The following is an 18,314-nucleotide window of genomic DNA, read 5'->3' as shown; positions in this document are numbered from 1 at the left end:
CCAAGGCTGATCTAACAGGACTCCTCTGATAGGCAACTTTGGCTCAAGGACTCAGCACTAGTACTACTGAAATGTTCTTGGAACTCCACAGCAGTCTTGAGACTTTTCCTACATAGCCTTCTTTAGTTACTTTCATCTCTTCCCCAGAGGTCAGGTCTATACGAATCTGGAAGCTTTTCCAGACTCCTCTAGCTCCCTTCCTATTTTCCCACTTGGGCATTCCCCCCCCCAAAAAAAAATTGCTTGCACTACTAATCTAGGACCCAAACTAACAGACCACATAACCTAACTTAGTGCACTTACTATTAAAGCTCTAGTCCAATGTTTTTGCAAAGTCAGAAATTCACTTTTAATAATTCAGCAGGTGTATTGAGGTCCTGTGAACTAGTCCCTACTAAACTCATAAGTGATTGATGCTATAACAGAAAACAAACACTCTCAAAATGGGAAAGAACGGCCAAGCAGACCAGATATATATGCAATGGAATGGACAAAGTGTTCCCATCTCAGCAAGAGCAGCTACTCGAAAAGCAGACTAAACTCAGAAGTAGCCTGGTACATCTGGAACATGGAAAGGGAGCTGGCTAGCCAACCCAAATGTCCATCCACTGAGGAATGGATAAACTAAATGTGGTGTATCCAAACAATGGGATATTATTCATCCATAAAAAGGAATGAAGTAGTGATATATGCTATGACATGGATGAACGCAAAAACAACTAAGTGAAAGGCAGTGAATACAAAAGGCCACATATTGTATAATTCCACTTATATGAAATGTCCAGAATAGGCAAAATCCATAGAAATGAAAATCAGATTGGTAGTTGCCAGTGATGAGGAGGAGGGAATGGGAAGTAACCACTTAATGCATACAGGGTTCATTTTGGGGTGATGAAAATGTTTTGGAACTAGATAGGGGTAGTGTTTTTACAACACTGTGAATGCACCAAATGCCACTGAGTTGTTCCCTTTAAAGTGGTTAACTTTATGTTATGTGAATTTCACCTCAATAACAATAAATAAATAAATTGCGAGGAAAAATTAAAAAAGACATACGAACCAAAAAAAAAAAAGCAGGAAGGGGTGGGGAGGGAGCAGGCTGATGTTATCATTCATTATCACATTCACATCAAGCTGTCCAAACCTAGTTAAGCCACATTCTTTACTCTATGGGTCTACCTGCCAACTGGAAAAGTCATTGGAAGGGTTCTAAACATCTAACGCAAAGACTGGAGTTCTAGAATTACCTGGTATTTCCCTTTTCCCAGCCATTTCATTATAAATTTGGGTCATAAATCCAAGGGCTATATTTATAAATCCAATTTTAAGAGACACACTCTGATAAATACCAAGCCGATTCTGAGGGACAATGGATTTCGCTTAAAACTCCAGGACATTGGTTGTTAAACTACAGCTCTCTCAGCAACTAATACTCAAGAGATTAAAGAATTCAGCCTCAAAAGATTTTACATACAGAAATAATAAGAGCATAACTGAAATTGACTGCATTTTAAAAACAGTTCATTTCCCATTCTACTGAGCAGCTGCCTGGCTGCAGTCTCAGTGATGCCTGCGGTCACTGGGATTTGAGGGCTCCCAGTCACGGGAGTGCCGGGCCCTTCTATGCCTATGAGATTTATCTCGGCTCCTACTTCTACTTCTATGGCTATGCCCCTCAGAACGCCCCTCATGCCAGCCAGAATGTGTGTTTGAGTTTCGACCTCTGTCTCTGTCTCTGTTCTTTTCTTCTCTTTCTTCCTTCCTGCTTGAGGACTTGTGTTCATGCTTGAGCTTCTCCTTCAGCTCCCTCTCTCGGTCCTCTGAATGTCTAAGGCAGGTCATCCTGTTCTCAGGGGAGCTGGGCTGGTGCTTCCGCACCTCCTTGGACTCTGGTTTCTGATGCCTCTCTGAGTTCTTGCTGCTGTGCTTTTTAGAGCCAGAGTTATCCTTTTCCTTTATTATCTTACTTCTGGGAAATGAAAAGGAGGCGGGCTGTTCTGCCTGTACCTCCCAGTCAGTCTTCTCTTTGTCTTTCTTTCTTTTCTTTCTTTCCTTTTTGTCTGGAGGAGAAAAGTGGTGCAATCAATAAGAAAAGAAAGATGGAGGATATGCAAAAGGAAAGCATCCTTGGCAGCAATGTCAAGCAATCAGTCTATATACTTTCAGAAAAGTACCTCTGAGAAGCCAAGTTGGATCTGTGACCCTTGACATATAAAGTTGCTGTCTAAGGCAATTGCCACCCTTAATTACCTCTTTAAAGACCCTGCATCCAAATACAGTCACTTTCTGGGGTACTGAAGGTTAAAGCTTCAACATATGAATTTTGAGGGACACGATTCAACTCATATTAGCCTTTCTTTTTTTTTAGCCTTTCCACTGATACCTCTCCTTTCCATTTAAAGTAAGGTTCCCCACTCCTTACCACCTCCATACTTAAGAACTGATTATCAACTCAGCGAATACAAGGAATAGCAAACACTAACATTACCCAGAATCTTCTCTTGGGTCTTAATGTTTTACCTTTTTTGTGTTTTTTGGTGGGTCTGTCATCTTCAGAGCCCTCAGATGAATTTGGTAAGGTGGTATGAGCCCCACAGCCCTCATCTTGGAGCTCTTTGGTCAAATCATCCATTTCTTCTGAATCCTTAGGAGCCCGATAATTTGATACATGATCCACTCGGATAGTTCTTCCTTTGATCTAAGACAGATAGGCAATGCTTCAGCAAGGACAGCCTTCCCATCAAATTATTTGAACCCAGTTGCAGAGAGCCATGGTTTGAACTCCACCTATTACCTTCCTGCTAATTTTATTTCTAGGAAAATCTCTAAAACAGACCTGCCCAACTGGTGTATCACAGCACATATACCTAGATATGAATTCACTCAGCCCTCGAGGCAACCAGGTGAGGCCTGGGCAGCTGGAGATCCCAGGGCAGTTGTACCAGGCAGCCTCCTCAGTGTACATCAGTGTGCCATACAAATATCTTCATGTTCTACATGTGCCACAAAGCAAAAAAGGCTGGGAAGTTCTGCTGACAAGCAGCAGAAAAAACCATGATAATTTAGATGCACAACAGTGAGTTATCCCCAATATCTAACATTAATTTACAGTGAAATATACTGTGCAAAAGCCTGGCAGTTAGAAGGAATTCCTGAAACTGAGCTTAATGCTACAGCTGCTTCCTTGACACAGCAATTAGGATGAGGTCAAGGCAGATCAAAACTTGAAAGGGGGGAAAGAATTTAGAAACACCTCTCTTGTTTTGTTTTGTTCTTTGTTTTTTTCCTAGCTATATTCAATTACCTTGTTATTTTGTACAGTCAGGAAAAGACCACTATCTTTTTTTCTTAAGCCTTCACACCATGTTTCACCACCACCCTATGGGAACGACTGGCTCACACTGATACTTTCACTGGGAGTCAACTCTCCAGGTGAGCAACAATTAACCCCTTACTTAAAACAAAAAAAAATATTCAGGCAGATACAGACTTATTCTATAAGCAAAATCATCTGAAAGCTGAAGTGTGGGTTTTATAGTTATAACATGAGAGTAGATTTTTATTCTTACCTTTAAGCCTAAGCAGCTTCTGTTATCATTCCCTATTTCAAAACATCTTTGAAAACTTTTCTTTTTATGTTGACTCCATTTGACTGTTGGGTCTCAAAAATCAAGCCTAGAACCTTGCTCCACCCTGTCCTATAGTCTCCAACTGTTCCATACTGGTACAATCAGTGACCAACTTTCCAAGTCAAGAGTCACCCCCCAACCTGTGACAATGCTCATTCAACTGCAGTGCTTTTCCTAAATGAGCGCAGGGACCAGGTGGAGCATAGATAAGCCTGACTTGCCCCATCCCCTTTTCTCAGCCCAATGTCTCACTTACGAGGGTGGACACAAGAGGGAACAAAAGAGAGAAAACTTCAGAAGGAGTTAGTTTTGTAGAGTCTGTCATCAACTTTTAACTAGAGAATTTCCAGGACCAAGTATTGTTAAGTCAGTGGAGACATATGACAGACATACACGGCTATGTCCTAGGTCATGAAGCAATGACAGAGCTCCAAATCCCAACATAGGACAGCATGGAAAAGCAGTGTTTGCTAGTGTCTTTGTTTTCCAACACACCAGAGATGAGAGTGGAGTGTGAGGAAGAAAAGATGAGAAATATAGGCCTGTGGGGGCTAAGGAAACATAGTAGCTATGCTCCTGAAGAAATATTTAAGAGATAGGGGAAAAGAAAAAGATGGTAGGGTTATGAGCCAATTAAATTATTTCCTGAGATCATTTGCTGGTCAGTATGTCCCCACACCTCTACAACCCTCAAAACATGCTCAACTGACCAGTACTATCCTTGAGCCTGTGGATATCAGGTAGAAAATGAAACCAAACCTCTACACAGTAAGAGTCCAGCCGAATTCTGTTTAGTAAACATGCTCACCTTGATCCCATTAAAATTGTCAACAGCCAAAATTGTGCTCCTCTGGTCTTCATAGCAGAGAAAACAGAATCCTTTAGATTTTCCAGTCTTCTTGTCCCGCACCAGATTAATGTTAACAATCTCCCCATATCTATTTATTTTATAAAAAAGAAACTATTAATTTAAAATGTCAAAAAACTTTTAGACTGGATGACAAAACAAAATTCAAATAATATAATATGTACAAGAGACACATCTAGAGCAAGATGAAAGAGAAAGGTTAAAAATAAATAGTATCGGGAATACCCAATTAAACAATTGGTGGTAATATTAAGCTCAAAGATGAATTCGAGGGCCCTCAAAAAAGGTCCTAAAATATAACAAAGGTATATAAGTCATGAAACTTTATGCATAAATTAACAAATCAAAAATTTAATTTAAAAACTATAATTACAAAGAAAATCAAATAGCGAAAGTTATGCGATGCTAGCACACCACTTTGACGATTTCTTCTTAAGAATCTATAAAATATGCATTAAAATTGACTATAGAATAGGTCTCAAAGTAAACTTCTATAACCTCCAAACACAGAACAGACCATGTTCCCCAATCATGTTACAAAGCTGTAAATAATACTTTAAACAAAAAACACCCTGCTAAGTAGAACTTGAAACCTACTCTCCTAGCTAACAACTGAATGACAGAGAAAATCAAACAAACAAAAAAAAGTCAATGGCAGACTATTTAGAAAATTACAAAAATGAGAATATATACCAAAACTTATGGAATGTTGCTGAAACCATACTTAGAAATATCTGTAACCTTAAAGAATTTTATGGTTAAAAAAAGAAAAATTATGTAAAAGAAAGTAAATCTAAGGAAAGCAGATGAGCATTAATAGAGATAAAAACATGGAGATATGATGTACACCATAAGGAATATGGTCAATACTAATATGATAGCATTGTACGGTGTCAGTTGGTTTCTGGACTTACCATATTGATTACTTCTTTAGGTATATAAATGTTAATAACTATGGTGTACTCCTCAAACAAATACAATATTGTATGTTAGCTATATTTTTTTCTGGCTTTATTGAAATATAATAGACAATTAGTTGCTCATAATTACATTGTACAATTCAATGAGTTTTTCTTCAATAATAATTGGGAAACAATAATATATTAGTTTCAGTTGTACGGCATAGTGATTAGAGATCTATATAACTCACAAAGTGATCACCCCATTAAATCTGGCACCCCTATTCCGCCTTACATGTTTTTTATATTATTGACTATTGGTTTTACGCTACAGTTTATATATCCATGTCTATTTTGTAACTATCCATTTGTACTTAATCCCCTTTCCCTTTTTCGCCATTCCCCAAACTCCCTCCCATCTAGTAGCCCTCAAAACATTCTCTGTATCCATGAGTTTGTTCCTGTTTGTTGTTGTTGTTTATTTTGTTCTTTAGATTCCACCTGTATGTGAAATCATGTGCTGTCTTTCTCTGCCTGACTTACTTCATTCAGCATAATACCCTCTAGGTCCATCAAGGCAATATCTTTTTTCACCCCCTTCCTGTTAGTCTGTGTGTTCCTTTTAGTCTGAAGTGAGTCTCTTATAGGCAGTCTGTTTTCTTATCCATTCAGCCACCCTATATTTTGGTTGGAGCACTTAATTCTTTTCCATTTTGAGGTACTTGTTGATGGGTATGTAGTTATTACCCTTCTTTATTTCTGTTTTTGATACACATTTCTTTTTTCCTTAAAGAAGTCCCACCAACATTTCCTGTAATACTGGCTTGGTATTCATAAATTCCTTCAGTTTATTTTTGTCTGGAAAGCTCTTTATCTGTCCTTCAATGCTAAACAATAGCTTTGTTGGATAAAGTATTCTTGGTTGTAGATCCTGGGTTTTCATCGCATCGAATATTTTGTGCCAAGTCCTTCTGTCCTGCATAGTTTCTTTTGAGAAATCTACTGCAAGTCTTATGGGTGTTCCCTTGTAGGTAACTAACTGCTTTTCTCTTGCTGCTTTTAAGATTCTCTCTTTGTGTTTAAACTGGCATTTTAATCATGATGTATATTAGTGTGGACCTCTTTAAGTTCATCTTTTGTGGGACTCGCTGAGCATCTTGGCTTGAATGTCTATTTTCTTCACCAGGTTAGGAAGTTTTCCATCATTATTTCTTCAAATAGGTTTTCAAATTCTTGTTCTCCCTCTTCTCCTTCAGGTACTCCCTATGACATGGATACTTTTACATTTAATAGTGTCCCATAGGCTCTTTAAGCTATTATTATATTCTTGGCATCTTTTTTCTTGCCATTCTGATTGGATATCCTTGGCTTCCCCATCCTGTATATCAGTGGTTTGATCCTCTTCTTCATCCACTCTTTTGATTCTCTCTAAAATACTCTTCATCTCAGATAATATATTCTTCATTTCTGACTGGCTCCCTTTTATAATTTCCATTGCCACTTTTGTTTTATATCTCTTTGTTAACATTCTCACTGGGTCCATCTACCCTCCCCCTAAGTTCATTGAGCATCCTTAAAACCAGTGTTTGAACTTTACATTTGTTAGATTGCTTGACAACATTTTTCCTGAAGTTCTGTTCTGTTCCTTTATATGAGCTCTGCTTCTTTGTTTCCATTTTGGCTGCCTTTCTGTGCTTGTTTCCATGTACTAAGGAAAGTTCCTAAATCTTCTGATCTTATTAGTGTGGCTTTGCACAGTAGGTGTCCACAGGCACAATTCTGAGAGGGGTTCAGCTGCAGGCCAAGTTTACCCCCAGCCTGTGTGTCCCTCCGGGCCACCTGTTAAGATTCAGCAAGCAATCCCCAGATGCTGTGTTTACAGTTGCCTAAGAAGCTATGCCAGAAACTGAGATTAGCTGCCACTAGTGTGAGTCTTGCAGCTGCTCAGCAAGGAGCACAGGACTAGCCAAGGACACAATTGGATGTGGCTTGGATAGGGCTGCAAGGTAAAGGAGGTGGAGATTCAGGGAATCCTCTGGATGGGGCGACCTCTGTTATCCAATCTGATGACACCTCAGCTATGACAATAGTGCATTCACAAACTGGGAGTGGGGAGGACTCAACAGAGGAACAATGGATACCATGGCACTGTTGCCCAGGAGAAAGCCTTGCCCCTGGTACTCACTCTGATAATTCAGTGTCCCCCTGTAAGATCCTGGTACCCACCGAGCAGTCTGCCCAGCACTTGTGCTCACAGCAAGCAAGTCCCTCACCACAAAACTCTGCTCATGAACACACACCCTTAAGAGGCGTCGGCAGCTGCCATAGCTTCTATCTCACTCAGCTGCATGGACTGGGCAACTTCGTGTCTTTACCCATGCCTACCATTGCAGGGTGATTTCTTATTTCTATCCCAAAATGTAGGGCTTCTGTTCATCTAGACACCAGGCGATTCTACTTGCTGTTTGCTCCATATTTCTATCACAACTTTGATGTAGTCATAACAGGAGATAAACAAAGCCTGTATCATATAAACCATTTTGTCCAGTCTCTGGTAGCTATATTTCAATTAAATTCTTAAAAAAAATGGAGTGAGTTTGGAGAAATATCACAGAGTGAAGAGACATCCCAGATTTCTCCCCTTGAAACAACAATAAGCCGAACATCTAAAACTCAACAAAAAATACCCAAACAGCACACCAGCACGTCTGAGCGTGGGATCTTTACATAAGAGCTACCACAGGTAAAAACCCCAGGTGTCTGGCACTGGGCTAGGAGAAATAAAAAAGTTGCCTCTCGCAGCCACTGGAGCCCCCTGTAGGAGGAGGGAGAGGGGAGAAGGTGCAACCAGTTCCTTGAACAGCCTTGCCTGAAAGAGCTGTGACCTCCATGTGGCTGACAGCAGGGCCCAGTCATCAAGGCAGAAAACAAGAAGAGGGATGGCAGAGAAACAATAGTTGATTTTATCCAGCTGTGGCTGTAAAACTGAGGCTGAGCCACAGCACCCATACCCCCACCCAAAGAATCCCTCCCCCATATCCTCCAACACCGGACACCAAGGAACACCAGGGGAATCTGAACAAACACTACCGAAACTGTCGTTAACACTGACAGGGTCTGAGACTGTGAGTACAAAGCAAGATTAAACATCTATAAGAAAAGAAAGGCATTATTAAGGCTTTATATAAAGCAGGGATCCAAGAGGCTTAGATGCTACCTATTGGAAACCAAAGGAAAAATGTCTTCTTTACAACAGGCTAAAGAGAGACCTTAATATAATCAATCTTATTTCTAGGGGGGGGGAGCAGAATACACTTCCATTATTTCCCATACGGAGAAACAGTCCTTTAAACACCATGAACCCATGAGCAACCAAGGTGACAAGGCATCTCAGAAAGAAAGAGAAACATCTCCAGAAAATAAGCTTACAGACATAGAAATATGTGACTTAAATGACAGAGAATTCAGGAATAGTACTTCTGAAAAACTCAATGAGATCAGAAACAAGTCATATCAACAATTTCAGGAATTGAAAAAGCAACTAGATGAGCAGAATTAGTTCTTTAGCAAGAGGATTGAAACCTTCAAAAATAACAGAAAAGAACTTCTAGAGATGAAAAACACACTAAAAGAGATGAAAAATGAAATAGCAAGTTTGGGAAATAGAGTTGGCCAAATGGAGGAAAGGATCCGTGATATCGAAGACTGAAATCTAGAAATAAATGAGAAGGAAGAAGAGAGAATTTGAATAATGAAAAATAACGAAAGAGAAATACAAGAATCAGCTGGTACCATCAGGAAAGGAAACATAAGAATAATGGGCATTCACAAAGGGGAGGAAAATGAGGCGGGATTAGAAAGCATTTTGAGACAAACAGTTGACAAGAATTTCCCAAATCTATGGAATGAGCTAGAGCTAGGAATTCAAGAGATCGACAGAACATGCAATTATCACAACCCAAAAAGGTCTTCACCAATACAAAATGTATTAAAATTATCAAAAATCAATGACAAAAAAGAATTCTCAGGGCAGCCAGAGAAAAGAAAACGGTACCTTATAAAGGAAAACCCGTTAAATTACAGTCAGACATCTCAGCACAAGCTACACAAGCCAGAAAGGAGTGGAATCAAATATTCAAACTATTAAATGTGAGGAACTACCAGCCAAGAATAATGTATCCAGCAAAGCTCTCCTTTAAATATGAAAGAGAAATAAAGACCTTTCCAAACGTACAAAAATTAAGGGAATTCTCTACTACGAGGTCTGCACTCCAGGAAATACTGAAAGGGGTCAGCTCATCTAAAACAAAATGACAAAAAAATTCATAACTAGGAGTAAGGTGATTAGCATGCAGATAGAAGCAGAGGAGTGCAACCCTTACTAATAACAGGGCATTATAAGCTTAAACAATAAGAGGTTTGCTATAGCAAGATAGTAATGAACGTTTAGCATACATAGGGACAAACTGAGACAACAATGACTGAAAAGGGGAGGATTCGAAGATCCAAATTCACAAAGGTAAATGGAGATAAGGCATGCACAGAAGAAAATGGATAACCATATATAGAACTATCCTTTACATATTCATAATGGTAACCACACGCCAAAGACTCAGAACTGAAGTATATAACATAAAACAAAAAAGGACCAGAGGGAAAACCCATTAAACTCAACAAAAATACAAAAAATATCCACATAAGAACAAGAAAGCAATAGAAACATTGAGGTACCAGAAAGCAAAAGATAAAATGGTTATAGGAAAACCTTATATTTCAATAATCACCCTAAATATAAACTGGCCAAAATTACCAATAAAAAGGCACAGAGTTGCAGATTGGATCAAAAAGCAAAACCCAACCATATGCTGCTTCCAGGAGACACATCTCAGTTCCAAAGACAGAAACAGACTCAAAGTGAAAGGGTAGAAAATTATATTTCAAGCAAATGGTATTCACAAAAAAAGCAGGAGTAGTGGTGCTAATATTGGATGAAACAGACTTTAAAATAAAAAGGGTAAAGAATGATATTGGGGGACACTTCATAATGATATTGGGAATCATATGCCAAGAAGATGTAACACTTATTAGTATCTATGCTCCCAATAAGGGAGCCCCAAAATATGTAAAGCAATTACTAACAGAACTAAAGGGAGAAACAGGCCAAAACACTATAGTAGTAGAGGAGCTAAATACTCCACTGTCGGACATGGACAGATCATCCAAACAGAAAATCAATAAAGAAATACCATCCATAAATACATATTAGAAAAACTGAACATAATTGACATTTACAGAGCCTTTACATCTAGAACAGTTGGTTATATTTCATCTCTAGTGCACATGGAACATTCTCGAGGATCAACGACATACTGGGACACAGAGATAGCCTCAACAAATATTATGAGGGTTGAAATCATACCAACCATATTCTCTGATCATAATGCTTTGAAACTAGAGATCAACTGCAAAAAGAAATCAGGAATAACCACAAATACATGGAGATTAAACAGCATGCTACTGAATAATAACTGGGTCGGAGAAGAAATAAAAAGAGAGATCCAGCAATACATGGAAACGAATGAAAATGACAGTGCAACATATCAAAACTTTGGAACACAGCAAAAGCAGTAATAAAAGGGATGTTCACAAAATTATAGGCCTATCTCAAAAAATAAGAACAAACCCAAATAAACAATCTAACATTTCATCTTAAAAAAATAGAAAAGAACAAATTAAGCCTAAAATCAGCAGAAGTAAAGAAATAATCAAAATTAGAGCAGAATTAAATGAAGTTAAAAACAACAACAACAACAACAACAAAAAACCAGAAAAATTAAATGTCACAAAGAGCTGGTTCTTTGAGAAGGATAATAAAATAGACAAACCCCTGGAAAGACTAAGAAAAAAAAAGGACACAAATAAACAAAAATATGGTTAAAAGAGGAAAAAATGCAACAGACACTGCAGAAATACAAAGGATCATACAAGAATATTATGAAAAAGTATATAACACCAAATTTAATGACCTAGAAGAAATGGACCAGTACTTAGAGATATACAACCTTCCTAGACTGAATCAAGAACTAGAAAATCTAAAAAGACCAATCAGCAGTATGGAAATTAAAACAATCATCAAAAACCTACCAAAAAGTAAAAGTCCAGGAACAGATGGCTTGACCAGTGAATTCTACCGAACAGTCGAAGAAGATTCAATATTTATTCTCGACAAACTCTAACTAAAAATCAAAGAGGAAGCAATAGTTCCTAACTCATTTTCTGAGGCCAATATTACCCTGATACAAAAACCTGGTAAAGACAACACATAAAAAGAAAATTATGGACCAAGATCTTTAATGAACACAGACGCAAAAATCCTAAATAAGATACTAGTGAACCAAATCTAGCAACATATTAAAAAGATTATACACCATGATCAAGTGAGCTTCATTCCAGGGGCATGGGGATGATTCAATATACACAAATCAATTGCAGTGATACACGTTATAAACAAATTAAAAAATAAGAATCATATGATATCAAAAGATGCAGAGAAAGTCTCTGATAAGATAGAACATTCATTTATGATTGAAATAGTTAACAAAATCGATATAGAAGGAAAGCGCCTTGACAGAATAAAGGCCATATATGACAAACCCTCAGCCAACATTATACTTAATAGTGAAAAACTAAAAACCTTCCCTCTAAGACTAGAAACAAGACAAGGCTGTCCACTAACAACACTGTTATTCAGTGTATAACACTGGAGGTCCTAGTGAGTGCAATCAGTCAAGAGAAAGATATAAAATGCATCCAAAGAGAAAACGAAGAAGTCAAACTGTCACTATTTGCAGATGACATGATTCTCTATATAGAAAACCCTAAAGATTCTACAAGAACACTACTAGAAACAATAAGCAAATACAGTAAAGTTTCTGGATACAAAATCAATGTTCAAAAATCCATAGCATTCCTATACTCTAATAATGAAGTGTCAGAGAAAGAAGTGGAAAAAATTATTCCTTTTGAAATTACAACAAAAAGAATAAAATATCTAGGAATAAATCTAACAAAACATGTGAAGAATCTGTATAATAAAAACTATAAGACTCTACTAAAGGAAATTGAAGAAAATACAAAGAAATGGAAAGATATTCTGTGTTCTTGGATTGGAAAAATCAACATAGTTTATATGAATTTAATACCTAAAGCATTATACAGATTTAATGCAATCCTCATCAAAATCCTATAAGCTTTTTTTAAAGAAATAAAACAAAAAATCAAGAGATTTTTTTATGAAAGCACAAAAGACTTTGAATTGTCAAAGCCATCCTGAGAAAAAAGAACAAGTTTAGAGGCATCACTCTACCCAACTTCAAATTATACGACGAAGCAACAATAATCAAAACGACATGGTATTGACAGAAAAACAGACACACAGACCAGCAGAACAGAATCTAGAGTTCGGAAGTAAACCCACATTTATACGGGCTAATAATTTTCGACAAAAAAAGCCAAAAATATATAGTGGAGAAAGGAAAGCCTCTTCAATAAAATGGTCCTGGGAAAACTAGAAAGCTACTTGTAAAAGAATGAAACTAGACTGTTGTCTTTCACTGTACACCAAAATTAACTCAAAATGGATTAAGGACTTGAATATAAGACCTGAAACAATAAATTGCATAGAAGAAAACATAGGAACTAAACTCATGGACGTTGGACTTCAAGAGGATTTTATGAATTTGACCTCAAAGGCAAGGGAAGTAAAGGCAAAAATAAATGAATGGGACTACATCAAACTAAAATCTCCCCAGAAAAAGAAACCATCAACAAGATAGAGAGACAACCATCTGAATGAGAAAATGTATTTGGCAAGCAATGCCTTTAATAAGGGTCTAATATCCAAAACATACAAAGAACTCATAAAACTCCATAACAGCGAAAAAACAAACAAACAATCCAATTAAAAAATGGGCAGAGGACCTGAACAGACACTTCTCTCAAGGAGATATACAAATGGCCAACAAACATTAAAGGATGCTCCACATCGCTAGCTAGCAGGAAAATACAAATCCAAACCACAATGAGAAACCATCTCATACCTGTTAGAATAACTGTTATCAACAGAACAAGTAATAATAAATGTTGGAGAGGATGTGGGGAAACAGGAACTCTTATACACTGCTGGTGGAACTGCAAATTGGTACAGCCACTATGGAAAACAGTGTGGAGGTTCCTCCAAAAACTAAGACTTGATCTACAATATGAACCAGCAATTCCTCTACTGGATATTTACCCCAAAGACTTGAAAACCCATATCTGAAAAGATATTTGTACACCGATGTTCACAGCAGCATTATTCACGGGGGCCATGACATGGAAGCAACTGAAGTGTCCTATGATAGATTATTGCCTAAAGAACCTGTGCTACATATATACAAAGGAATATTACTCAGCCATAAGAAGAGATGAAATACTGCCATCTGCAACAACATGGATGGACCTCAAGATAATCATGCTAAGTGAAATAAGCCAAACAGAAAAAGTTCAAAACCACATGATATCACTTATATGTGGAATATAAACCTAAAAGCAACAAATAAACATGACAAACAACAGAGACTCATGGACATGGACGATAAACTAGTGGTTACCAGAGGATGGAGTGGGGAGGGTGGTGGGAAGTAGATTGGGTAAAAACTGTCAAATACGTGGTGATAAAGAAATCTAACTATGGGTGATGAACACACAATGCAATATATATAAGCTTTATTGTTGAATTGTACACTTGAAACTTACCAATGTCACCATAAAAAAATATAATTTTTTAAAAAACAAAATTAAAAAGGAAATAAAAAAATGATTACCATGTAGTATAACATATCAAATAATAAAAGTCCATAGTAATACAATACATGGCAAAGTGTTATAACAAAGTGTTAATATCCTTACTACATGAGGTCTCTTGTAAAATCAATAAGAAAATGAGGAACACACCGATAGAAAAAAAATAGGCAAGGGTAGACAATTGACAATGAAAAAGAAATAATAATGGCCTATAAATCTATGAAAAGATGTTTCACCTCATTGATGATGAAATAAATGCAATGTAAAATAATAATGATAAGCATAGACAAATATTTTTTTAAGATAACCACTGCCGATTAGGATTCGGAAAAATGTGCACTCCAATGAGAGCTGAAATTGATACTACCTTTTCAGAGAATAATTTGGCAATGAAACATCTTTAAAATGCTAACATATTGATCCAGTAATTTTACCAAGGAAATCATCAAGAATGTATACAAAGATGTAGAGATGGCAATGTACATTGCAGTATAATTTGTAACAGCAAAATACTGGAAATAATGCCCAACATTTTTAAGATGATAAAGAAATACACCAAATTGTTAAGTTTCTCCTTTAAGTATATTCTATTTTCTTTTTTATATCTTATTTTTTGCCAAATATTCTATAATAACTATACAGTACTTTGATAATCAGAAAATAAAAGCCAATTATCAGTAGCTTCATGTAGAGCAATGTGGGTAGCCATAATAGAGAATTAGAATAAACACACATACCAGCTGATCATCACTCAATGCTAATTAAGACAAAAACAGCTCCTAGATGTAAGGCTGGAGCAGGCAGAGGTACCTTGTAGGGGTGAATTTATAAGCTGTACCTGCTGTGAACTTCTGGAAGCCCAGAGGATGCAGCCTCTGCCCCCACCAGGGCCCTCTATGTGGGCTGCCCAGGCCCTCTACTATTGCCCTCTTATGTGTATTGACCAAATTCTTTCCCATATCCTTCTGCCCCATATGCTGCCCAACCGCTCTGCCAGGGCCCTCTGCCTATGGGATGACCACGACCACCCTCTGCCATGCATCGCCTCTGCCAGGGTGTGCTGTTTATTTGCTAAAGCCCGTTTCCCATGGTCCTATGCCTATATATGCTGTCCAACTTTTCTGCAACAATCCTCTGCCCCTGAGGGCTACACAACCCAGAGGCCATGGCCCTCTGTTCCTGTGGTGCTGCCAAAGTCCTCTGGCCCTATGAAATGTCTAATCACTCTGTGTAGCTCTCTGGTTGTGCCCAGCCCCTCTCGACCCGCTGCCACTACCAGTGTGAGCTGCCAAGACTCTCTCCCACCCAGTGCTGCTACTATCATCTTACAGAATGAAAAATATAAGGTTCTCCTATTCACTCTTGTTCCTCATCAGCCTGTGATTTTCACCATCTGAGTAAAGAGACTGGCTCTGCTCACCAACATTATACTTATCTAAAAGCAAATAAAAGCAAACTACTGCCTAAACCTTTTACTTTTTTTCACCAGTTCCTCTGTGCTTTGCCCTAAGTCTATAAGGCCACAGAAGTGTGGGCTCAGAAGGGTCCTATGAGTTACCCCTAGTTTATGGAGCCTGAGGAGATAGGCCAACATAAGTCTTCCTGGGAGTTCCAGTCTGTTCCAGAATAGGCCCACACTGAAGAATACCCAGTGAAAAAGCAGTAAAAATAGACCAGAATGCCCAAGACAGCCTCTTAAATCATCCAAGTTCTTGGATTTTCCACATTGGGAGAGTTCTAGAACCATGACCTAGACTAGAACAGGAGCTCCAGCCTTCTTCATGAAGGCAGGCCAGTCAGCCTAAAACGAAATGGCTTTTGTGATGCCACAAAATGCATTATGGAAGCAAACTACTCTGATGACCCAGAAGGCAGGAAATGAAAGAGGACTTACTGTGAGAACACACAGATGATGTCCCCTTCAGTCAGTTCATAAGGAAGCCCACCTAGAAGAAAATAACACATTTCAGTTCACCAAACATTTACCAACTGTCTATTACATGCCAACCACTGGAAGGTGCAAAGAGTAAGCCACGGGGCCCGTCCTTAGAGAACTCACAGCCTGATGCAATGACAGAAGCACATATACAGTACAGTAGTACAGAAAAAAAAGAGTACTAACTGTGAGTGAAAAGGTTGAGGTCACCACTAACCACACTAATCCCCCTCATACCTAAACTATTATGGACAAAGCAGATCATTTCCAGCACAAAACTTTGCTTCCACAAACATATCTTCAACTCATCTGCTCTTTACTCACAAATTTACAGCTTAGATTCAAAATCACTTTAAATATGTAAATATTAACCCCACCTCACACAGACTAAGGACAATAAAGACAACTGTTAAGCATTCACTGGAAATAAATTCCCCTGCAAATGTTTCCTTTCTCATATGTAAAATGGGGTATTATTACTTACCTCACAGAATTGTTAATAAGAATTAAATAAAACAACTGAATATAAAGTGCTTAGCACCATGTCTGGTGCAATAGCCTCTTTGAACTAATTGTCAAATTACTGGATGTATCACAGTGAACATAGAGATGGTAATATGGCCATGGACAGAAGGCAGCAGCTAATCAGATGAGAAAAAAAAATGAATTCTGAAGGAAGGATATTGGGCTGGGGAAGGAATTAACAGTAATATGGGATAGTGGCTAAGACCATGAGTTTTAGAATCCCATAGTTCTGGTTGTTCCACTTACAAGCTATGTGACCTTAATAAGTTCATTAACTTCTCAGTGCCTCAGTTTTCTCAGCTGCATAATGGGGGTCAGGGGGAATGATGAGACAGAGAAAGATAAATACTATATAATTTCATTTATATATGGCATCTAAAAAACAAAATAAATGGACAAAACGGAAACTCATAGATACAGAGAACAGATTGATGGTTGCCACATGAGGGGGGCTGGTTAAGGGGATGAGTGAAAAAGGGGGAGGGATTAAGATGTATAAATTGCCTGTTATAAAAAGTCACATGGATGTAAAGCACAGCACAGCGAATATAGTTAATAATATTGTAATAACTATGTACAGTGTCACATGAGTACTAGACTTATGCAGGTGTCCTCTTCCTAAGTTATATGTATGCCTAATCACTATGCTGTGCACCTTAAACTCATATATTGTATGTCAATTGTAATTGAAAGAAAAAACACTTTTAATTATAAAATAATAATGGTCTGAGAAACAAAGTAGCAAGACTCTTAGTACAGTGAATGGCAGACAGTAACTACCAGAACAGTGATGTGGCAGAGAGAGGAAACTAGATATCGGGGAGAAAAGAGATATGGAAAACAGATTTATGGGCAAACAGCAGAAAGAATCAAAAGTAGGTGATGAATGCTGGGAAGAATGAGGGGTGGAAACGCTGAAATGTTAGGAAGCAGTCCAGAAGAGAAAGAGGAGCACAGTGGGAGAAGGACGGGATAAAGACGTGGACCTCACCCAGGAAGATCCAGGCGCTGTCTTTGTACTCAGAGTGCCAGGACACCTTATCCGCCACCCCAAGCTGGACCTCACGCTCATTCAGCTCATTGATCAGCTTCACTTTAGTTAAAGGGCTGCACAGGGGACGGAAAAGCGGTTAAGTGAGGCCTGGTCTGGCGTAAGGGAGATCAAAACTAGGGGACTAGTTTTCTAATCTCCGTGCCTCCCCTCAGCGGGGTAAGCGCTCTACCACCCCAGCCCCAGTGGGTCACCCCTGGGGGTCCGCCTCCAACCTCCCCACTCCCCGGAGAGAAGCAGAGGCCTTACTTCATCCCTGCGAGTTTGCGCTCAGCACCGAAGGATCGACTTCCGGGTGAGGCTGCACTGCGCATGCGCGGCCCCGGGGTCGCGCGCCCAATGGATTCCGCGGAACTCAGGCTGTTCGGCGCACGTCTACGCGCTAGCTCCGGTGGCAGCTTTATTCTTTAGTGGAGTTGTCTCTTGCAGAGAATTTTTTCTGGTATCTTTGCTTTCGCTCTCTGTGGAATGGGACAACGGTGCGAGTCTGGTCTACTACAAAACCCCCAGCTCCTAGACGATGCCTGGCATTGATTGTGTTAGCTATAAATGATCCAGTAGG

The 18,314-nt window shown here is 38.6% G+C and overlaps 1 protein-coding gene across 1 annotated transcript; it reads right to left on the bottom strand.

The window, feature by feature from the left end:
- Positions 1-652: 652 nt before the first annotated feature.
- RBMX2 (RNA binding motif protein X-linked 2) lies at positions 653-18,108 on the bottom strand. Its single transcript, XM_016152790.2, has 6 exons — positions 18,002-18,108; positions 17,693-17,808; positions 16,135-16,186; positions 4,438-4,567; positions 2,521-2,698; positions 653-2,060 (listed from the first exon to the last, which is right to left on the bottom strand). The coding sequence occupies exons 1-6, from the start codon at positions 18,064-18,066 to the stop codon at positions 1,561-1,563; spliced, it is 1,041 nt and encodes a 346-aa protein (XP_016008276.1). The 5' UTR covers positions 18,067-18,108; the 3' UTR covers positions 653-1,560.
- Positions 18,109-18,314: the final 206 nt, after the last annotated feature.

The sequence above is a fragment of the Rousettus aegyptiacus genome, unplaced genomic scaffold (assembly GCF_014176215.1).
Source record: "Rousettus aegyptiacus isolate mRouAeg1 unplaced genomic scaffold, mRouAeg1.p scaffold_m13_p_9, whole genome shotgun sequence".
NCBI classification, from domain to species: domain Eukaryota; kingdom Metazoa; phylum Chordata; class Mammalia; order Chiroptera; family Pteropodidae; genus Rousettus; species Rousettus aegyptiacus.
This window is presented reverse-complemented; position numbering and strand designations above follow the sequence as displayed.

What these genes read in the sequence shown, in the direction of transcription:
- RBMX2 (XM_016152790.2), bottom strand. Translation starts at nt 18,066, where the DNA reads ATGCGCAGTGCAGCCTCACCCGGAAGTCGATCCTTCGGTGCTGAGCGC. An exon ending in CGCAAACTCGCAGGGATGAA is followed by an intron (nt 17,809 to 18,001) that starts GTAAGGCCTCTG and finishes TCCCCTGTGCAG; the next exon opens with CCCTTTAACTAAAGTGAAGC. An exon ending in CACCAAAAAACACAAAAAAG is followed by an intron (nt 2,061 to 2,520) that starts GTAAAACATTAA and finishes TTTCTCCTCCAG; the next exon opens with ACAAAAAGGAAAGAAAGAAA.